This window comes from Oryx dammah, unplaced genomic scaffold (genome assembly GCF_014754425.2).
Source record: "Oryx dammah isolate SB20612 unplaced genomic scaffold, SCBI_Odam_1.1 HiC_scaffold_2, whole genome shotgun sequence".
In the NCBI taxonomy this organism is placed as follows: Eukaryota; Metazoa; Chordata; class Mammalia; order Artiodactyla; family Bovidae; genus Oryx; species Oryx dammah.
In genome coordinates this window covers 14632703-14656121 of record NW_024070186.1, presented here as the reverse complement: position 1 = coordinate 14656121, position 23419 = coordinate 14632703, and the positions used below count along the sequence as shown (strand labels likewise).

The following is a 23419-nucleotide window of genomic DNA, read 5'->3' as shown; positions in this document are numbered from 1 at the left end:
CCTCTCCTAGAACTGGTAAGTGAGCTCTGATAAAGGGAGCAAAGCTTCCTCCTTGGTGTTTTTTTTTATCGTTAAGAAGAAGGTATTTATGTGTATCTCATGTCTTCTCCAGTGGTTGTACCCTGATTTCTAAATTTAATGTTATATCACAGGCACTTCTCTAAGCCATCAAAAATTATTTGAATCTGTCATTTCCAGTGACTACATGATAAAGTTATTATCACTTTTCTAGTTTTTTCCTTCTTTCCTGTTATAAATAATGGTATAATAAATATTTTATATGTGCAGAGTTATCTACACTTTTTGCCTTGAATATATTTCTGGAAAGGATTTATTGGTTCAAATGGAAGGGGTATTTTAACACTCTTGATACATCTTGACAAATTGCTTTATGTAAAGGTTGTAGAAATTCATCCTTCAGTCTCTGGGCACCTTTGACAAAATGAAGTATAGCTTTTATCCTCTGAAAGGCGTTCTGGTAATTTTACAAGTGAGAAAAGTGGTATCTCATGGTTGCCTCAATTTTATTCATTTTTTATTATTGGTGAGAATGAACCTGACTTGGGGGCTGTATGTCATCTTTCATAGTATTTTAAACAACTTTCTGGGACTTCCCTGGTGGTCCAGTGGTTAAGAATCCACCTTGCAACGGATTGGACGCACTAAGATCACACATGCCTAGAAGCAACTTAGCCCACGTGCCGCAAATACTGACGCCTACACACCGCATCGAAAGATCCCGCATGCCGTAACTAAAGCTTGCAGCAGCCAAATAAAAATAAATAGCTTTCTGAACTGAAAGAAAATAGACTAGCTACCTAAGCTCTGTCTAGGTCTTTGGGGCTTTGATGTTTATACTTAATTTGAAGATGAGATAAAATTAAAATGCAGGTTTTTCCCAGAAAACTTCAACCCTAAGGAGACACCTGACCCAGAGGGACCATTAGAAAACCAGGTTTTGAGTATTTTGGCCACCTTCTCACCTTGTCTTGGTTGTTAGCCTGGGACTCAGACTAGCCAGGGTCTGAGACCTGGTTGCCCAGGTGGCGCTAGTGGTAAAGAAACTGCCTGCCAATGCAGGAGACAGAAGAGACACAGCTTCTATCCCTGGGTCAGGAAGACCCACTGGAGAAGGAAAGGGCAACCCACTCCAGTACTCTTGCCTGGAGAATCCCATAGACAAAGGAACTTGGCGGGCTACAGTCCTTGAGGCTGCAAAGTCAGACACGACTAAAGTGACACAGCACAGCACAGAGACCTGGGTGGATGCCCAGCTCCTCTGCGATCACACTCAGCCCTGTGCTCGGTGAGTTCTGCCTGGGCACAGACACCCTGGTGCTCTACACATGGCCAGCTGTTCCGAGTCGTCGTTGGCACTGCCCTCTGCCTTCCCTGGGGAAAGACTCGTTTGGCCACAGTGCCAGATGACAGGGTCCCTTCCTCTCTTGCAGGCTACACTGCCATTGCAATGACCCTTCTCTGGACGACCCCATCCCCCAGGAGTATGCCCTGTTCCTCTGCCCCACGGGTCCCCTGCTGGACAAGCTTCAAGAGTTCTGGAGAGAGAGCAGGCGGCAGTGTGCCAAGAACAGAGCCCACGAGGTCTTCCCTCATATAACGCTCTGTGACTTCTTCACGGTGAGTTGGCCTGAGGCACATTTAATTCTCCTTAACATAGCAGCTGAGTCATTTCCTGCAATAACTAGGTGGTGATGGCTCAAAACTAAGGGGTTTATTTTCATAGAGTGGTCCACTACAGTGATGTTTGCATGAGATAGCCTTTACTTCCTCATCTTCATCTGGTCAACTCCTATTCATCCTTCAGAACCCAACTCATTTATCCTCTCCCTTTTTAAGTTTTCCCCACCTCCTCAGGCAGGCTTCCCTGATGGTTTACTGGTAAAGAATCCACCTGCAATGTAGGAGATGCAGGTTTGATCCCTGGGTCGGGAAGATCCCCTGGAGAAGGAAATAGAAACCCTTTCCAGTATTCTTGCCTAGAAAATCCCATGGACAGAAGAGCCGGATGGGCTACTGTCCACGGGGTTGTAAAAGAGTCAATGACTAAGCAGCAGCAGCTCCCCAGCCGGAAGCGTTGTGCGCTCTGTGCTCCCACCATCCCTTTGTTCTCTATCTAGTGGCTCTTTCCCTGTTGCATGGCAGTGTGTCTGACGCAACTTGGCATCCCTCACTGGACTGAAACCCGCAAGGGAGGGAGGAGGCTTCGCTCACTATTGTGCCCACAGAGACGAGCAAGTGCCTCAGCCTGAGTGGGGGCTTCACAAACCTGTGATGGATCAATTAATGAACAGATTGGCCAACCACAGATGCAGGACTTCTTCCTGCCCTGGGGACCAGCTCTCTGACTCAGAAGAGGTCAGAGAGGCAGTTCTACAGGCGTCCTGGGAAGGTGAGAAGGACCTGGACTGCTCAAAGACAAGAGCGAGGCATGAGAATGACAGGAGGGAAAGACACCACTGGGGCTCCCGACCAGGAAAATGTAGAGAGGGCACAGCCCGTACCACCCTGGCTCTGCTGTCACCAAACTCTCAGCGTCCCACTGGGGCCCAAGGAGTCCTTTGTTACAGGCTCCTCTGCATTGCACAGAAAGGGGGCTGCAAACCTGTGCACGACAGTTTCCAGAAGATGTCCAGGAGAAGCAGTGCCTCCCAGAGCCCCTGATAAACACCCTCATTTGCCATGGGGTGGGGAGAGATTCCCAGGTTTTGAATCCAGAAGAGTCCCAGGTAAGCTGGGTGAGTTGGTCACCCTGCTTGGACATCACTAGCATTTGTGATGCCAGCGACTGTGTTCCTTTATGGCTTGTCCTGGGAACTCATCAGGGAAAGGAGTGGCAGCCAAGCCAGCCCTGAACATGACCTTAGAAATGGATGTGCCTGGTCATGATCACCAGGAAGCTGACCTGGGGCTCCAGCTCCTCCTCACAGCCCACTGAGGCATGGGCACACGTGCACACATACACACATCACACATACAGTTCCCTTCTCCCAAGAGAGCTGCCCCGCTTTCCCCCACCCTGCCCTAGAGGCTGAGGGTCCTTTTCCAGCAGCAGAGTGCAACAGGAATTCACTCTTTGTCTGATTCTAAGAACATACAGCCACCAGATGGTGGCATCAACTACAGCTCTGTGTATAACGTGGCTCCATGCTCCAAGGTGACATGCCTGAGGCCAAGAAATACATGTGAAGAGAATGTTCATCCACGTGGTGGTTATGAGTTGAGTGCCCTGTGGGTATATCTCATGCCTTCCAGGCCTGCGAAGGCTGCAAAGATATGCCGGGTTAATTTAGTGAGCTCCTGGTTAGTGGGGAGCTGTGGGTGTGTGTTAACAACAATGATAAGGTTCACAGCTCAGAAAGAAAGGGGGGCTGTGGGAAACCCAGGGGGAGCCTACTGCTGGGGAGAGGAGGGATCAGCCAGCTCCCCATGGGGGTCGCTGTGTTGGGGTTCACTGGGGTGCCCCATGGCCTCATGGAGTCTTCCTCACTGAGCCAGGAGCTGTGAGGCCAGAGAGTGGGTGTGTGGGTGACAGTGGGGATTGATGGGGAGCCTATAAGCCAAGACCACATCAGAGGAGACCCTTGTAGACAAGGACAGTTCGATCACTGGCCAAGAGTAAGGCCTGCTGCCCAGTCTGAAGGCCAGCAGCCAAGGAATAGGCTACAACCTTCCTCAGTAGGTTACATTCTGAGCAGCGCACCCCAGGACTGCCTCAGTGGAGCCTACAGGAACCCCCAGAAGCCAATAATACAGAGCTGAGCATAGCTGTGCTCCATGGGAGTGGGACAGGGGCTCAGGATGCAGTATGGGGGGAGCTGGGTCAACTCGAGATGGAGTGAAGGACAAAGTTCCAGGGACCCAGGGTTTCCTGCCTGGGCACTTACAGGCTATTCCATTCCAATAAGAGCTTGACCTGAATTGCCTAAGGAACTGGGGACCAGACCCATCATCCCAAACACCGGGACCAGGTAAATTGTGTTACAGTGTCGTGAGCAGAAAGGAGGTTCCCACGGTTCTCAGGCTCTGCCTGGTTCTCATCAGTTAAGGTACCAGGTGACCGTCCTGTCTCTGTCCCTCAGTGCGAGGACCAGAAGGTGGAGTATCTATACGAGGCACTGAAGAGAGCCGGGGACAGGACCCTGCACGCATTCCCCTCGGCTGTGCCTCTGGTTCTCCATTCTTCCATCAGCTACCTGGGTTTCTTTGTGAACGACAGCCCCGCAGACATCATCCGGGAATTTGCTGTGATGTTCGCCACAGAAGCCTCCATCTTGGCAGGTAGGCAGCCCTGGGCAGTGGTGCACGCAGAACCCTGGTTTACAGAAGGGAGTCCCTTTGCACCTGGGGCTGGGCTCACCACACTCGGATGCTAGGGGTGGAGCCCAGGACAGCAGGAGTGAGGCTGTTCCCCAGTGCAGTGATGGTCAGCCTGCGGGCTAGTCTGGTGGCGGGACACGGGGGTGCCTGAACCATCACCAGGCCACTTCCACCCCACCTGGCCCTTTACGGCCAACAACTATGACTTAGCCTTAGCCTGAGGCTTAACAATTACCTAGAACCTCCATGAAATCCCAGAATGTCCTTCAGAAACCTGAGTAAAGTAAGTTAGACAGAGAAAGACAAACACCATATGATATCGCTGATCTGTGGAATCTAAAAAAAAAAAAAGGCACAAATGACCATATTTACAAAGCAGAAATAGAGTCACAGATGTAGAAAACAAACTTATGGTTACCAAGAAGGGGGAAGGGATGAACTGGGTAATGGGGATTGACATATACACACTACTCCATATAAAATAGATAACTAGTAAGAACCTGCTATATAGTATGGGACTTCCCATGTGACTCAGTGGTTAAGAATCTATCTGCCAGTGCAGGAGACGCAGGCTCAATCCCAAGGTTGGGGAGATTCCCTGGAGGTAAAAAAGGCAACCCCCTCCAGTGTTCTTGCCTGGGCAATCCCATGGGCGGAGGAGCCTGATGTGCTAAAGTCCATGGAGTCACTATAAGTGTTGGACACAACTCAGCGACTAAATAAGTGTAGCACGGGGAACCCTACTCAATTCTCTGTAATGATCTATATGGGAAAAGAATCTGAAAAGAATGGATATATGTATATGCATAACTGACTGACTTTGGACTTTCCAACCAGTCCATCCTAAAGGAAATCAGTCCTGAGTATTCATTGGAAGGACTGATGCTGAAGCTGAAACTCCAATAACTTTGGCCACCTGATGTGAAGAACTGACTCATTGGAAAAGACCCTGATGCTGGGAAAGATTGAAGGCGGGAGGATAAGGGGACAACAGAGGATGAAACGGTTGGATGGCATCACCGACTCAATGGACATGAGTTTGAGCAAACTTCGGGAGATGGTGAAAGACAGGGAAGCCTGGCATGCTGCAGTCCTTGGAGTCGCAAAGAGTTGGACACAATGGAGCAACTGAACTGAACTGAACTGATATGCCAAAAAAATTTAATTTTTAAGAAAAGTGAGCAAATAGAAAGACTCCGAGCAAGCAGAGGGCTCTTCTCTAAGTGAGAATAGCCTTGTTGCATTGATGTAGTTTTTCAAAATACTCAGCTGCTGGGAAACGGCCCCGAGGGGTCATTGTGCAGCCATGTGACGATGGGGATTGTAGGCTGGCGTGCCTCCCCCAGCCCCACATCCCACCTGGGACAGCTGTCCTCAAGGGGCCAGCGTTATGTGTAAAACACAAGTCCTAGTTGATTTCTTTAAATTTTTTAGGCATGAGCATAGTCTAGTCTCCTTGGCCTCTTGGTAGGGGGATGGAGTGTAAGTGCATTACCTAGACTCACTTTGAGAATCAGTCAAATTCCCTTTTCTCAACCAGCAGCCCTGCTGTGGGCACTGGGGCTCCAGCTGGGGTTTAGTGGGAAGTGTTCTGGACTTGACCTCAGGTGTGAATTTTCCCTCATTCCTGGTTGGTGATGTGACCCTAAATCGTGTCTTCTCACCCTTGAGTCACCTTTCTTTTCAAATGACTGGGCCCACCCTTCAAACAGTGCAACCTGTCTGGGAATGTCCTAGTGGTCCTGAAACACAGGGGTGCTCAGCACTCCTGTGTTTGCTGTGTCTGAGACTCAGAAAGACCATGGCGCCCTGATGGGAGGACCCCTCTCTGCCCCCAAAATGGGTATGAACTTCGATCCTGGCCACATGAATGGTTTCATCGATCCCAGATTTCCATCTGGAGGCTGGCTTGGCAAGTCTGGGATCACGTGTTCTAGATAGATATAAACTTAGCCATGCCTTGAGGAGCGCTCAGTTGCTCAGTCATGTCTGACCCTTTGCAGCCCCACGGACTGTAGCCCACCCGGCTTTGGTGTCCATGGGATTTTCCAGACAAGAATACTGGGGCGAGTTGCCATTTGTGAGGAGCGGTCTCCTTTATGTAAACCTGAGTTCAGATGACGACTCTGGAGTCCGCTTGTCTCTAAGAGGATGATGTGGCTCTTGTCAGGATGCAATGTGTCAGCTGCCAGCCTTCACACAGAACCAGTGCCTCACTTACTTCCACAACCCCCTGCTCCCGACCAGAAGTGACTCCCAGTCCCCACTCATTTTAACAGTGGAGTGACCAAGGGCCGTGAAGGGCTGTGACCCGCCCGAGGTCACTATCGTGAGTTGAAAAGTGTCCCCCAGAATTCACATCTCCCAAAACCTCCAAAAAGGACTTTTTTTGGAAATAGGGTCTTTATAGATGTAAGTAGTTGAGGTCACACTAGTGTAGGACAGGCCCTAAGTCCAGTGACCAGTGTCCTTGTGAGACGAGAAAACACAGGGACACAGAAGAGAGGCCAGGCATTGAAGTGAGGCGGCAACGAACCAAGGAGCTGGAGGAAACAAGGAGGGACCCTCCCCGAGAGCCTTCAGAGGGGTGGCCCTCGACACCTTGGTTTTGGATTTCTAGCTCCAGAACCACGAGAACAAATCTCCATTGTTTTAAGCCGCCCAGTATGTGGTCATTTGTGACATCAGCCCAGGAAACCAACAAAGTCCCCAAGCACTCAGTGAGTGTTAAAGCTGGCGCTGGAGTCCAGCCCTCTCCTGCTCCACCTGGGTCTCCTGTTGACTGGCCCCACATCCTTCGAGAGCTGGTTTTGACCCCCTGTCCATCACCCAACCCTGAGCTGGTTCTGCTCTGCTCTCCATGGCCGCTGCCCCGGGCCTGACCCTGTTGGGTCGGGAGGGGTCAGTTACAGCTCCAGGAGGCCTCGCTGGCATGTGTGTCCCTGCCCAGGGCACAGTCCTCAGGGGCATGGGCCATGGAGAGAAGATACACAAGTGCCCATTCAGAAGGCCAGTGACTCAGTGATCTCTCAGATGACTACCACGCCTGGCCCTTCCCAGGCTGTGGTGACTCATCCCCGGCAAGACAGCCCTCCCCGCCACAGCTGGAACACCTGAGAAAAGGAATTTCCCTGCCGCCCACACACTCTCTTATTTCAGGCACCTCAACCCCCGCAACTTACGGCATGGAGACCTCAGCGGTTTCTCTTTTGCTACCAAAGGCTCAGACAGAGGATAAAGACGTTGGTGGGGCCGCCAATTCTGGGCTCCAGGAAGTGCGTCATTGACGTTGCTCGGTTGAGGACAGGTCCTTGTGTGCCGCTCAGTGTGGCCCGTGGATAACTAATATCTGGGCTTCCCAGGAGGCACAAGTGGTTAGGAACCCGCCTGCCAATGCAGGAGTCATAAGAGACGCAGGTTCGATCCCTGGGTTGGGAAGATTCCCTGGAGGAGGGCATGGCAACCCACTCCAGTATTCTTGCCTGGGAAATCCCGTGGACAGAGGAGCTACAATCCACAGGGTCACACACAGTTGACAAGACTGAAGCAACTGAGCATGCGAGCATGCATGCGACTCATATCTACTGCAAGTCTCTGGGGGACCTTACAGTTAAGAGGCTGGTTTCCCAGGCCAGCCCAGCAATCCTCACCCGCAGGTTGTTGCTGTTGAAACTGAAGCTGAGTCAGACCAAGACACTCCCCAAGGTCACCTGCCAAATGGGGCAGGTGGGTCTAAAGTCAGGTCTATCTGCTTCCCGAGTCTGTGCCGTTCCACTGATCACCGCCTCCCCAGAACAGAGCCGCTTTGTGGCCTGGCTGAAATCAGATCCTGGCTGCTTCGGGGACACCACCGCCCACTGACCTGAGGGCCCTGGAATGAGGACCAGGAGAGCTGGGGCCCAGGGTACAGAGGTCACTCAAAAAGGCCAGGGCCTGGCCGCTCCAAAGTCTTCCTGCTTCACAAAGCCAGCTGGATATTAGAGGTGCTGGGGTGTTTTCTTCCAGAGACTCGGCAACTGAACAAAAGGCCACCGAGTAACGTGTGCATCCCAGGGGATGAGGGAGATTTGAATCAGTTGTTGGAGCAATTGGCTTGCAAATTGATAGACCACCCCCTTCCCCAAGCATGTCCCCTTAAACCTGTATCTCTACTCTGCTCACCTGCTTCCTGGTCAGATGTGCACGCTCCCAGCCGTCTCCGTCACAAACTGACCTCCATGCAGCGGCCCACCTGGGCCGAGTCCTCGCCTTGTCGGGAAAGCACTGATGCAGGGGCGGGGTTGGGGATGGGCAGAGATAGGAAGACCCTGTGTAAAGGCATTTGCACTGCCACCCTGGTCGCGTAACCACCCTGGACGGGGAGCCCTGGGCGTGCGGTGCGGCCATCTGGGTCATGGTGCCCGTGTGCCTCCTTTCACAGACTGCACGGTGAAGCCTTGCACCAAGCAGCTGCATCTCACCCTGGCCCACAAGTTCTACCCTCACCACCAGAGGACGCTGGAGCAGCTGGCCAGAGCCATCAACCCCGGCCACAGCTGCCAGTGGACAGCCGCGCTCTACTCCCGGGACATGCGCTTCGTACACTACCAGGTGGGTAAGCCCAGGCAGGTGGCTGGACTGGGCCCCCCAGCCTGGGATCCGGTGAGCTGCTGCCTGCCTGACACAGCCCTGACCCCAAGAGCCCTTGGCTGGAGGTATCTCAGTAGAAGGAAGAATTTGAATCCCTTCTTGAAAATCATTTTGTTGCCTGCGTTTTGGAATTAACATTCTTTTGTTTATGAGTTGCAGACATCCAGAAATTTGGAAGGGAAAGAAGGAACATTTCTGGTATTAAAAGTGGACTGTTGCAAAGATTTATGGATACATTATGTTGGCTATTAATTTGTTTAAATAGTGACTTGAGTGAAGCCTCAGTCCAGAACTTCCTCCCTGTGGAATTGATTGGTTTAGAAGGTTTTGTTATACTCCTTTTCAGACCCATGGAACAAGTATGAATCCACTGTGTTCCTTCACGTGGGAGAAGCCGTATATAACCTCACTCCAATGGGGGCGAATGTGACATCTGGTTATGCTTTGAGATTTTTCATATAAGAAATAAGTAAACAGAGATAGATAGGTCAGTAGGCAGACAGATAAATAGATAGGTATAGAGAGATAATTGATAGAGGATAGACAGGTAGGCAATGGCACCCCACTCCAGTACTCTTGCCTGGCAAATCCCATGGGTGGAGGAGCCTGGTAGGCTGCAATCCATGGGGTCGTAGGAGTCGGACACGACTGAGTGACTTCAATTTCACTGTTCACTTTCATGCATTGGAGAGGGAAATGGCAACCCACTCCAGTGTTCTTGCCTGGAGAATCCCAGGGACGGGGGAGCCTGGTGGGCTGCCGTCTATGGGGTTGCACAGAGTTGGACACGACTGAAGTGACTTAGCAGTAGCATCAGACAGGTAGGTAGATGTTTAGCAGATGATAGATAGATAGATAATAGATGCAGAAATATAGATGATAGATGATTGACAGATGTTAGATAGATGATAGGTGGGTGGCACTAATGTAAAGAATTGCCTGCCAATGCAGGAGATTCAGGTTTGATCCCTGGGTCAGAAAGATTCCCCGGGAGAAGGAAATGGCTGCCCACTTTAGCATTCTTGCCTGGAGAATCCCGTGAAAAGAGGAGCCTGGCAAGCTACCACCCACAGGGTCACAGAGAGTGGGACATGACCGAGTGAGCACAAATACAGATACCTTGGTAGATAGATGAGAGAGACAGAGACATGACAGGTAGATACCAATACCCATTTCTAAGTCTCTCCAAAGAAGTCTGTGCATCCTTTGGTCACATTCCACTGTCATCAGCCAAAGGCTTGGGTGTGTCCTGGAGACACAGAACCCGCCCTTACTCGAGACCTGAAGACTCCCGCCTCCTTTCCAGACCCTGCGGGTCCTGTTCCAGTACAAACCCCAGAACGTGGATGAGTTGACGCTCAGCCCCGGGGACTACATCTTTGTGGACCCCACGCAGCAGGAGGAAGCCAGCGAGGGCTGGGTGATCGGGATCTCGCAGCAGACGGGCTGCCGGGGCTTCCTGCCGGAGAACTACACAGAGCGAGCCAGCGAGTGTGACACCTGGGTGAGACACAGGTGAGTGCCGCCCCCGCCCCGCAGCCCACACATCTCTCCTGGAGTCACAGAGAGTGTCTGTGTGAAAAGAGTGTTCACAGCGCTTGTATGCTTCTAGATCATTCCACCATCGGTGAAATGGCCTGCTCCGGGCTGGCAGCATTATCCCTGTAGGTATCTGGTAAATGTCTTGATGGATTCATGGCTTTCCACTGAAAACATTCAGAAGACATCAGTTGCTCTATAAAACTTCTCTGAGACCATAATCCCCAAAGGAGTACAAAATACACTTCCTTATTCTGAACCTGATAAATTATGGAAGCATGCAAGTACTGTGGAAGAGACAATTAAATTGAAAATAAGCACCTGCTCAACTATGATACACCCATACAATAGAATACTTGAGGTTTTTAAAAATGATCACGAGGAGGTATTTATGCACTGATATAAAAAAATACAAGGTAAACTGCCAAAGAATGTGTATAGGATAGTACTAACTATGGGGAACAGATGAATTAAAACATGATCATCTGTACTCACATATATTTATATGCATGTTTATGCAAAGGCAAAATGATAGAATACTGAAAGAGGAACTCCCCAGGTCGGTAGGTGCCCAATATGCTACTGGAGACCAGTGGAGAAATAACTCCAGAAAGAATGAAGGGATGGAGCCAAAGGAAAAACAGTATCCGGTTGTGGATGTGACTGGTGATAGAGGAAAGGTCTGATGATGTAAAGAGAAATATTGCATAGGAACCTGGAATGTCAGGTCCATGAATCAAGGCAAATTGGGAGTGGTCAAACACGAGATGGCAAGAGTGAATGTCGACATTCTAGGAATCAGCGAACTAAAACGGACTGGAATGGGTGAATTTAACTCAGATGACCATTATATCTACTACTGTGGGCAGGAATCCCTCAGAAGAAATGGAGTAGCCATCATGGTCAACAAAAGAGTCCGAAATGCAGTACTTGGATGCAATCTCATAAACAACAGAATGATCTCTGTTCGTTTCCAAGGCAAACCATTCAACACTGAAGAAGCTGAAGTTGAAAGGTTTTATGAAGACCTACAAGACCTTTTAGAACTAACACCCAAAAAAGATGTCCTTTTCATTATAGGGGACTGGAATGCAAAAGTAGGAAGTCAAGAAACACCTGGGGTAACAGGCAAATTTGGCCTTGGAATACGGAATGAAGCAGGGCAAAGGCTAATAGAGTTTTGCCAAGAAAATGCACTGGTCATAGCAAACACCCTCTTCCAACAACACAAGAGAGGGCTCTACACATGGACATCACCAGATGGTCAACACCGAAATCAGATTGATTATATTCTTTGCAGCCAAAGATGGAGAAGCTCTATACAGTCAACAAAAACAAGACCAGGAGCTGACTGTGGCTCAGATCATGAACTCCTTATTACCAAATTCAGACTTAAACGGAAGAAAGTAGGGAAAACCACTAGACCATTCAAGTATGACCCAAATCAAATCCCTTATGATTATACAGTGGAACTGAGAAATAGATTTAAGGGACTAGATCTGATAGAGTGCCTGATGAACTATGGACTGAGGTTCGTGACATTGTACAGGAGCCAGGGATCAAGACCATCCCCATGAAAAAGAAATGCAAAAAAGCAAAATGGCTGTCTGGGGAGGGCTTACAAATAGCTATGAAAAGAAGAGAGGTGAAAAGCAAAGGAGAAAAGGAAAGATATAAGCATATCTGAGGTTACTGATATTTCTCCCAGCAATCTTGATTCCAGCTTGTGTTTCTTCCAGCCCAGCCTTTCTCATGATGTACTCTGCATAGAAGTTAAATAAGCAGGGTGACAATATACAGCCTTGACATATTCCTTTTCCTATTTGGAACCAGTCTATTGTTCCATGTCCAGTTCTAACTGTTGCTTCCTGACCTGCATACAGATTTCTCAAGAGGCAGGTCAGGTGGTCTGGTATTCCCATCTCTTTCAGAATTTTCCACAGTTTCTTGTGATCCACACAGTCAAAGGCTTTGGCATAGTCAATAAAGCAGAAATAGATGTTTTTCTGGAACTCTCTTGCTTTTTCGATGATCCAGCAGATGTTGGCAATTTGATCTCTGGTTCCTCTGCCTTTTCGAAAACCAGCTTGAACATTAGGAAGTTCACAGTTCACGTATTGCTGAAGCCTGGCTTGGAGAATTTTGAGTATTACTTTACTAGTGTGTGAGATGAGTGCAATTGTGCAGTAGTTTGAGCATTCTTTGGCATTGCCTTTTTTGGGAATTGGAATTAAAACTGACCTTTTCCAGTCCTGTGACCACTGCTGAGTTTTCCAAATTTGCTGGCATATTGAGTGCAGCACTTTCACAGCATCATCTTTCAGGATTTGAAACAGCTCCACTGGAATTCCATCACCTCCACTAGCTTTGTTCGTAGTGATGCTTTCTAAGGCTCACTTGACTTCACATTCCAGGATGTCTGGCTCTAGGTGAGTGAACACACCATCATGATTATCTTGGTCGTGAAGATCTTTTTTGTACAGTTCTTCCGTGTATTCTTGCCACCTCTTCTTAATATCTTCTGCTTCTGTTAGGTCCATACCATTTCTGTCCTTTATTGAGCCCATCTTTGCATGAAATGTTCCCTTGATATCTCTAGTTTTCTTGAAGAGATCTCTAGTCTTTCCCATTCTGTTCTTTTCCTCTATTTCTTTGCATTGATTGCTGAAGAAGGCTTTCTTATCTCTTCTTGCTATTCTTTGGAACTCTGCATTCAGATGCTTATATCTTTTCTTTTCTCCTTTGCTTTTTGCTTCTCTTCTTTTCACAGCTATTTGTAAGGCCTCCCCAGACAGCCATTTTGCTTTTTTTGCATTTATTTTCCATGCGGGTGGTCTTGATCCCTGTCTCCTGTACAATGTCACGAACCTCATTCCATAGTTCATCAGGCACTCTATCTATCAGAGCTAGTCCCTTAAATCTATTTCTCAGTTCCACTGTATAATCATAAGGGATTTGATTTGGGTCATACTTGAATGGTCTAGTGGTTTTCCCTACTTTCTTCCGTTTAAGTCTGAATTTGGTAATAAGGAGTTCATGATCTGAGCCACAGTCAGCTCCTGGTCTTGTTTTTGTTGACTGTATAGAGCTTCTCCATCTTTGGCTGCAAAGAATATAATCAATCTGATTTCGGTGTTGACCATCTGGTGATGTCCATGTGTAGAGCCCTCTCTTGTGTTGTTGGAAGAGGGTGTTTGCTATGACCAGTGCATTTTCTTGGCAAAACTCTATTAGCCTTTGCCCTGCTTCATTCCGTATTCCAAGGCCAAATTTGCCTGTTACCCCAGGTGTTTCTTGACTTCCTACTTTTGCATTCCAGTCCCCTATAATGAAAAGGACATCTTTTTTGGGTGTTAGTTCTAAAAGGTCTTGTAGGTCTTCATAAAACCTTTCAACTTCAGCTTCTTCAGTGTTACTGGTTGGGGCATAGACTTGGATTACTGTGATATTGAATGGTTTGCCTTGGAAATGAACAGAGATCATCCTGTTGTTTATGAGATTGCATCCAAGTACTGCATTTCGGATTCTTTTGTTGACCATGATGGCTACTCCATTTCTTCTGAGGGATTCCTGCCCACAGTAGTAGATATAATGGTCATCTGAGTTAAATTCACCCATTCCAGTCCGTTTTAGTTCACTGATTCCTAGAATGTCGACTTTCACCCTTGTCATCTCATGTTTGACCACTTCCAATTTGCCTTGATTCATGGACCTGACATTCCAGGTTCCTATGCAATATTGCTCTTTACAGCATCGGATCTTGCTTCTATCACCAGTCACATCCACAGCTAGGTATTGTTTTTCCTTTGGCTTCATCCCTTCATTCTTTCTGGAGTTATTTCTCCACTCGTCTCCAGTAGCATATTGGGCACCTAATGAGAAGAGAGGTGAAAAGCAAAGGAGGAAAGGAAAGATATAAGCATCTGAATGCAGAGTTCCAAAGAATAGCAAGAAGAGATAAGAAAGCCTTCTTCAGCAATCAATGCAAAGAAATCGAGGAAAAGAACAGAATGGGAAAAGACTAGAGATCTCTTCAAGAAAATTAGAGATATCAAGGGAACATTTCATGCAAAGATGGGCTCAATAAAGGACAGAAATGGTATGGACCTAACAGAAGCAGAAAATATTAAGAAGAGGTGGCAAGAATACATGGAAGAACTGTACAAAAAAGATCTTCACAACCAAGATAATCATGATGATGTGATCACTAATCTAGAGCCAGACATCTTGGAATGTGAAGTCAAGTGGGCCTTAGAAAGCATCACTACGAACAAAGCTAGTGGAGGTGATGGAATTCCAGTGGAGCTGTTTCAAATCCTGAAAGATGATGCTGTGAAAGCAGTGCACTCAATATGCCAGCAAATTTGGAAAACTCAGCAGTGGCCACAGGACTGGAAAAGGTCAGTTTTCATTCCAATCCCAAAGAAAGACAATGCCAAAGAATGCTCAAACTACCGCACAATTGCACTCATCTCACACACTAGTAAAGTCATGCTCAAAATTCTCCAAGCCAGGCCTCAGCAATACATGGACTGTGAACTCCCTGATGTTCAAGCTGGTTTTAGAAAAGGCAGAGGAATGAGAGATCAAATTGCCAACATCTGCTGGATCATGGTAAAAGCAAGAGAGTTCCAGAAAAACATCTATTTCTGCTTTATTGACTATGCCAAAGGTTTTGACTGTGTGGATCACAAGAAACTGTGGAAAATTCTGAAAGAGATGGGAATACCAGACCACCTGACCTGCCTCTTGAGAAATCTGTATGCAGGTCAGGAAGCAACAGTTAGAACTGGACATGGAACAATAGACTGGTTCCAAATAGGAAAAGGAGTATGTCAAGGCTGTATATTGTCACCCTGCTTATTTAACTTCTATGCAGAGTACATCATGGGCTGGAAGAAACACAAGCTGGAATCAAGATTGCTGGGAGAAATATCAATAACTTCAGATACGCAGATGACACCACCCTTATGGCAGAAAGTGAAGAGGAACTAAAAAGCCTCTTGATGAAAGTAAAAGCGGAGAGCAAAAAAGTTGGCTTAAAGCTCAACATTCAGAAAACAAAGATCATGGCATCCGGTCTCATCACTTCATGGGAAATAGATGCGGAAACAGTGGAAACAGTGTCAGACTTTATTTTGGGGGGGCTCCAGAACCACTGCAGATGGTGACTGCAGCCATGAAATTAAAAGACACTTACTCCTTGGAAGAAAAGTGATGACCAACCTAGATAGCATATTCAAAAGCAGAGACATTACTTTGCCGACTAAGGTCCATCTAGTCAAGGCTATGGTTTTTCCTGTGGTCATGTATGGATGTGAGAGTTGGACTGTGAAGAAGGCTGAGCGCCGAAGAATTGATGCTTTTGAACTGTGGTGTTAGAGAAGACTCTTGAGAGTCCCTTGGACTGCAAGGAGATCCAACCAGTCCATTCTGAAGGAGATGAACCGTGGGATTTCTTTGGAAGGAATGATGCTGAAGCTGAAACTCCAGTACTTTGGCCACCTCATGGGAAGAGTTGACTCACTGGAAAAGACTCTGATGCTGGGAGGGATTGTGGGCAGGAGGAGAAGGGGATGACCGAGGATGAGATGGCTGGATGGTATCACGGACTTGATGGACGTGAGTCTGAGTGAACTCCAGGAGATGGTGATGGACAGGGAGGCCTGGTGTGCTGTGATTCATGGGGTCACAAAGAGTCCGACATGACTGAGTGACTGAACTGAACTCAGATATACAGATGACACCACCCTTATGGCAGAAAGTGAAGAGGAATTAAAAAGCCTCTTGATGAAACTGAAAGAGGAGAGTGAAAAAGTTGGCTTAAACTCAACATTCAGAAAGCAAAGATCATGGCATCTGGTCCCATCACTTCATGGCAAATAGTTGGGGAAACAGTGGAAACAGTGTCAGACTTTATTTTGGGGGGCTCCAAAATCACTGCAGATGGTGATTGCAGCCATGAAAATAAAAGATGCTTACTCCTTGGAAGGAAAGTTATGACCAAGCTAGATAGCATATTCAAAAGCAGAGATATTACTTTGACAACAAAGGTCCGTCTAGTCAAGGCTATGGTTTTTCCTGTAGTCATGTATGGATGTGAGAGTTGGAATGTGAAGAAAGCTGAGTGCCGAAAAATTGATGTTTTTGAACTGTGGTGTTGGAGAAGACTCTTGAGAGTCCCTTGGACTGCAAGGAGATCCAACCAGTCCATCCTAAAGGAGATCAGTCGTGGGTGTTCATTGGAAAGACTGATGCTGAAGCTGAAACTCCAATACTTTGGCCACCTCATGTGACAAGTTGACTCATTGGCAAAGACCCTGATGGTGGGAGGGATTGGGGGCAGGAGGAGAAGGGGATGACAGAGGATGAGATGGCTGGATGGCATCACCGACTAAATGCACATGAGTCTGAGTGAACTCCGGGAGTTGGTGATGGACAGGGAGGCCTGGTGTGCTGTGATTCATGGGGTCACAAAGAGTCGGACACAACTGAGTGACTGAACTGAACTGAACTGAACTGATGCCTAAAATTTCCCTGGAAGGGAAAAACCTCTAGAAACTTCCAACAGAGCTACCCTACACGGTTCAAGGTGGATTTGGGAGAATGGTCTTTTATGTCTCTACAACTGCATAATTTTTAAAATTTTTGAAACTTAGAAATGTATTGCTTCTTCAAACTGTAAGATAATCAACTTTAAGTTTAATGAAAAAAAAATATAAGGAATTGGGTCAAAGGGAGAGAAGTCAAACAAGCCTGGGGCCAAGCTTTGTACCCACCGTGTTAGCTGTGAGACTCAGGCTCCAAGCTCTCCCACACCCAACGTGGAACGGGACAAAACTTCCACAAAACCATCACAGTCATCCCGGGCGCAAGGACACCAGTCATTCCAGAGAAGCACAGTTTTCTGGATGTGGCTATGGCCATGGGTCCAGTAGCCAGAAGAAAATCACAGCACGTTGGTACCACGAAGGACTGCAGAGATCTTCATCATCCTCTCTGAGAGGTGAGAATACTTGGGCCCAGGGAGCTGGAGGGGCCAATTCGTCATGCAATTAAGGAAGCGCTTGGTTCCTTGTAGAACCAGTTCAGTGAGTCCATTTAAGGAGTAACAGGCGGAAGATGCTGCTTCCACCCTAACTGACCATCTGAGGTCCAGGAGGCATGGGCTTCTGTCTGGCTCCTGTCCTTTAGCAAGTCCTCCAGTCCTTGCTCAGGACAAAAGAGCTTCACTGGCACCAGGCAACTGGCAAGCTGTATGTTGCTAGAACTCTGCTGCAAAGACTCTATAGAAAATGAGTTTATGGTTGTTACATTTTTCATCTTATAGTTGTCAGTCACCTGCCACCAAAACAACCATTCCAGCTTTTAGGCTGGACATTTCTGGGACTATTCCTTCTAGAAGCAAGTTTCCTGTAGAAATGAATAAGTATTAATAAGGATCACAGCAAAAGAAGAGAAAACTGAGTATTGAGCTGGGCTGTGGGTGTCTGATGACCATGTTTTGGAAGCTCCCCATTTATGCTGGGGAAGACGCATGGCAAACAGTGGCCTGTGATTATGGCTCAGAAAGGCAGAGACCCAGCTCTGCTGTCAGACTCAGCTGTCCTGGCTATGTCTTTTAAAATGGCCAAAAGTGTACTTTATTAAACATTCAGAGCTTTTTAATCAGAAACCAGCCCCAGAATGTCAGGACACATTGTTGATTGCTTAAGCAGAAATTAAGAAATTGCAGTTCAGTGACACTGTCCCAGGGCTACCTTGGCCATGGGCAGACACACTGTTGTTCAGACAGTGGATAAATATCTTGGAAAGTGTCAGTGCAGAATTCACCCTTGGCACATGCAACCCAAGCAGGAAAAGTTTTCCTGCACCAGTGACCCATCTCCAATACAATTCAGTCTTTGTGCCAACAGTTCAGGGTCTCTGGATTCACTTGGCAACAAAATGACCATTACTTTGTCCATTACTTTGAAGAAAAAATCAGAGGCCACCAGCATGATGATGATGGAGTTCATACATGAATCACAGCAGTTTTCAACCCTCCATGGAGAAGGAGGATGTAGTATAACTGTCAAACAAGAAGCTGGGAATATTAGAGCTCAGAGAACACATCCTCTCTGAGCCAGGATAAGAGTCCCAACCTGGAAGCAATACATGCCCATAAGTTTCCAAAACCACAGAGCAAGTTGGTGGCAAGTAGCTCAGAAGTTATAAAGGTCTTGTCATGAGCTGCACTGGGTCCCCAAAATTCATATGTTGACATCCTAATCCCCAGCACCTCACAATGTGACTATATTTGGAGATGAGTCTTTAAAGTGGTGAAAAAGTGAAGTTGCTCAGTTGTGTCCGATTCTTTGTGGCCCCGTGGACTGTAGCCTACCAAGCTCCTCCGTCCATGGGATTTTCCAGGCAAGACTATTGGAATGGGTTGCCATTTCCTTCTCCAGGGGATCTTCCCCACCCAGAGATCGAATCTGGGTCTCCTACGTTGTAGGCAGATGCTTTACCATCTGAGCCACCAGGGAAATTCTTTAAAGAGGTGATTGAGGTAAAAGGAGATCTCAAGGATGAGCCCTGATCCGTCTGACTGGTGTCCTTATATGAAGAGTAAGAGATAAGGACACAAACAGACACGGAGAAGGACGATCACACCTGGACACAGGGAGATGGCCATCCACACGCCCAGGAGACAGGCCTCGGCGCGGGCAGCCTTGACCACACCTCAGCCTTGGGCTCTCAGGCTCCAGACTGTGGTTCCTCACTCTGGCATCTCTGGAAGACACACTGGGACACAGTCCACACAACCCACAAATGGCAGCTTTGCCCCTGGTAAAAGTCAGGGAGAATTTAAATGCATCTATCTCTATGGTGTAAGTTAAGCATTAAGTAGGTTTCTGAGGTTTAAGAGAAAAACAGAAATATCGAAATGCTACCTTCTTTCCTTTTTCCTCTCATTGCCAACATCCCTGTCACAATCTAGGTTGTATTTCATTTGACAGACTAGCAAAAAAAAAATTCAATTTTTTCTCTCTGACTATAAACTTCACAGATGTTATTTATAGATAATGCAGCTTCACTACCTGCCCTGTGGGCCACAAGCAGGGTGTGTAGCGGCTGGCGGGGCGGGAGGGGGGGGCGGGGGGGGCCACCTCGCCCTCAGGAAGGGGAAACCAATCAGCGTTTCCTGTATCAATGTGAGGCTCTACAAATACTGAGAGCGTGTTCGCTTGAAGAGGGAAACGTCAATGGTCTGAGTACGGGGATCATGTTCTCATCTGTTTACCACCAGCTAAAGCCCTAAATGCTGTAAGAATATGAGCCAAGTAAATCTATTTAACCTGAACTCCTCCAGTAGGATTTACCGCTCGAGACAGGAGATAACACGGAAAGAGAAGGTACAACTCGCAGACAACTTCAGAAATGCTTTCACTACACTGAAACCCCACGTGGGCCCTGAGTGTATGGTGGTGAGGATGAAAGGAGGGTGACCAAGCCCATGGGCCCCTGAGAAGCAGAAGAAATGGCTCCACTCCCAGCTCAGGACCCAGTGGGGGTCTCGGGATGCAGGCCTGGGAGCCATCAGCCTCACAAGAACTGGAGGGCTTGGGGCCTCTCTGAGAGAGAAAGGAAACCATTTACCAATGGGCTGAATAAGTAGAAACACACCAGGTTCACGATGGAGCAAGATGAATCCTGTCAGAGTCATTTCCAGGTTTAGTGAAGTACCTTCTAGGGCAATCCCAACGGGGTCATTTGTTGGAACTTCACTGAATGTGTGAAAAATTTATCTGGGAGAATAAATAGGAGAGAAGAGCTGAGAACACTTTGGGAAACAAAAGTGATGGGAAGAGACATCTACCTTACCAGATATTAAAAGCATGTTATAGATCTATGATACGGTACTAATGAGGGAGAGAGAATAGATGGCAGAGCAGGAGGCCTGGTATATTAGGGGTTCCTATCTGATGGGTGCATCAGAAATAGGAGAATAAATGGGTATAAAATAGGTGGTATTCTGTATGATCGTATAGCACACACTGAGTCGAGTTCAACAGAAAATGAAAATTATTTTTAAATAGAAGGCAAAAAAAAAAAAATAGAAGGAAGTTTGCTGCTGCTGCTGCTGCTGCTGCTGCTGCTAAGTCACTTCAGTCGTGTCCGACTCTGTGCGACCCCATGGACGGCAAACCACCAGGCTTCCCCGTCCATGGGATTTTCCAGGCAAGAGTACTGGAGTAGGGTGCCATTGCCTTCTCCAGAAGGAAGTTTAAATGACAGTATTTCTGATTTCTGGACTGGGTAGAGCTTGAAAACAGAGAAGCAATGGAACATGTCTTAAGTGAGATGTAACAGAGCCATCTTTGGGGCTTCCCTGGTGGCTCAGACGGTGAAGAAGCGACCTGTGATGCAAAAGTTCGATCCCTGAGTCGGTAAGATTCCCTGGAGGAGGAAATGGCACCCCACTCCAGTATTCTTGCCTGAAGAATCCCATGGACAGAGGAGCCTGGTGTGCTGCAGTCCATGGGGTCGCTAAGAGTTGGCACTACTGAATGACTAAGCACAGCACTGCCTCTTTGGCGCAGTCTCTCAGAGCTATCTGAGGTGCTGTCTCCTGGGCTGCAGACTCCATCTTTAATAATGATTATTAAATGCTTAAATTGTAAGCCTTCTCTATGTTAAAATCATAAACAAAATTACAATTTAAAGAGCAAGGTGATAATGCTTTTCAGAAAGTAAATAGTAATAAAGACGATGCTCCCTTACCAATCCCTCACGTGAGAGGACTCTCTGCCTCCTCGCCCACCATAAATCCCAGAGACTCTGCTCACCAGCTGCCTGGTGTCTGACTTTTCATCTAGTCCACAGGCCACCTACTGCATTCTTCACTCCTATCCGCTATGAGAGGTGAACGTTGGGAGAATGTCCCCAACTCTGGTCACCTGCAGCCTCTGGGTCACTTACCCTCCTCCCCTCATCACACTGTGGTGCTCAGGCCCAACTCCTAGCTGAGGGTGCCCATTCGTAATGTGTTTTATGCCCCACATCGTCCAAGGGCATTGTACCAGTATCACCTGTCCTCATGAGACCCCCCCTCCAATGGCTCCCACCAGCAGACAAAGATGCTGTCATCTTAAAAACAAAAATCAAGCACAAGTTCTCTTTTCATCCTGTTTCCCTGTCCAGCTACTGTTCATTTCTTTGCTCTGAATGTCTATGTCTTTTGCTCGACCCTGTTTGAAACTTGCCCACATGCTATAAAGCAGCCTACAGGCCCCATGAGTGTAACTAGTATAACTAGCTATATACTTATACTCCAGTATAACTAGTCCTCCCCTCACAATCACCAGGACCCAGGTTCAGGTCCAGTAAGAAAGGGAACCAAGAGATGACTGTGGATCATTCTTGTGTGTGTGCACGCTCAGTTGCTTCAGTCTTGTCCAACTCTGTGTGACCCCATGGACTGTAGCCCGCCAGGCTCCTCTGTCCATGGGATTTCCAAGGCAAAAATACTGGAGTGGATTGCCCTGCCCTCCTCCAGGGGATCTTCCTGACCCAGGGACCAAAGCCATGTCTCTTGCATCTCCTACTTAAGCAGGCAGGTTCTTTACCACTAGCGCCACCTGGCAAGCCCAGATCATTCTTACATACAGTTTGAAAAGATGCCCTGTCCCTTTATAGACTGAGTTTCCCCCGGGGGAACCTGGCAGTTTCTTGTCATTGGAGGATTTCCATGGCCATTGGCTCTTAGTTCCTCTTTCATGCTCCTCCTCCAGCCCCTACCTTGTCCTCTACCTTGGCACCACCACCCACTGGCCTTCTGGGGTCCTCACAGCTCTTGTGTGCCCTTGGTGGTCCTCAGAGCTCCCAAGCAACTGCCCACCCAGGGCAGCTTTCTTGATCCCCTAGACAAACAGCAGCCTCCACCCTGTCTGCAACTGCTTGGGTACTGTGTTTGCCCACCTGTCCACTCGTGCATGGGTGCACTTTCTGTGTGTTTCCATAGCACTGATGTGTCTGTTCTGCTCCCTTAGCCCTGCATCCCCACCACGAGCATCTTCATGCCTTTGGAAGGTGAATCTAAGAGGATGATGCCCTGGTTGCCCAGTGACAAGGCAACACAGACGGGGCAGCTTAAACAGGTGACCCTCCTCTCACAGTCCTGGAGGCTGGAAGGCCAAGCTCAAGCTCCCGAGGCCTCTCTCCTGGGTGTATGGATGGTCGTCTCATCTCTGTGTCCTCACAGGGTCCTCCCTCTGTGTCCTGATCTCTTCTCAGAAGGACTAGGGCAGGTTGAATGAGCACCCACCCTGGTGACCTCATGTTAACTTCATCTGCTCTTGAAAGGCCCTACCTCCAGACAGAGTCCCATTTGGAGGTCCTGAGCGTCAGGACTAGACATTTGGGGATATACAGTTCAGTCCACAGCAGGTGGTGATGGAGAAGATAAACCAGCGCCAGCCCTCTGGAGATGCCATGCGTTTGGGCAGAGCGGTTTTGAACCATTGTTTTGTTTTACCCTCAAAATGACCCCACCCACCCATCTGGCCTCCTGCGTTCTCAGTCACATGATGACCAGGTGTCTCCCAGTGTCCACATGACATGGCATCCCTTTTCTTTCCCACAGGACATACACCTTCAGTGTAGCCCCTGACCTGAGCTCCAGAAAGGACGGTGAGGCCAGCAGCAGACGGAACGGGGAGACCAACCCGCCATCCTCGTCCAGGAGCCTCAGCAGCTTGCAGTCCCTGCAGGTGATGGGGCCCTCGATGTCAAACGAGCCACACAGCTGTGCCCTGGGTCAGCTCTGGGGAGACTCGGCCCCCCAGGAGCAGCTTTCATTCAGACACTGCTTCCTGGAGCTCAGGCCCAGGTGGGCCAGCAAAGGGCCCATCCTTCTGCTACCACATCC

At 48.1% G+C, this 23419-nt stretch overlaps 1 protein-coding gene across 1 annotated transcript in view; it reads left to right on the top strand.

Annotated features, from left to right (window-relative positions):
• Positions 1 to 23419, top strand: part of UBASH3A (ubiquitin associated and SH3 domain containing A) — a 42982-nt gene that overhangs the window by 5278 nt on the left and 14285 nt on the right. The window contains exons 3-7 of the mRNA XM_040232130.1: positions 1452 to 1638; positions 4101 to 4299; positions 8759 to 8928; positions 10274 to 10482; positions 23135 to 23261. Of these exons, the coding sequence (XP_040088064.1) occupies positions 1452 to 1638; positions 4101 to 4299; positions 8759 to 8928; positions 10274 to 10482; positions 23135 to 23261 (892 nt within the window). The remainder of the gene's footprint in view (positions 1 to 1451; positions 1639 to 4100; positions 4300 to 8758; positions 8929 to 10273; positions 10483 to 23134; positions 23262 to 23419) is intronic.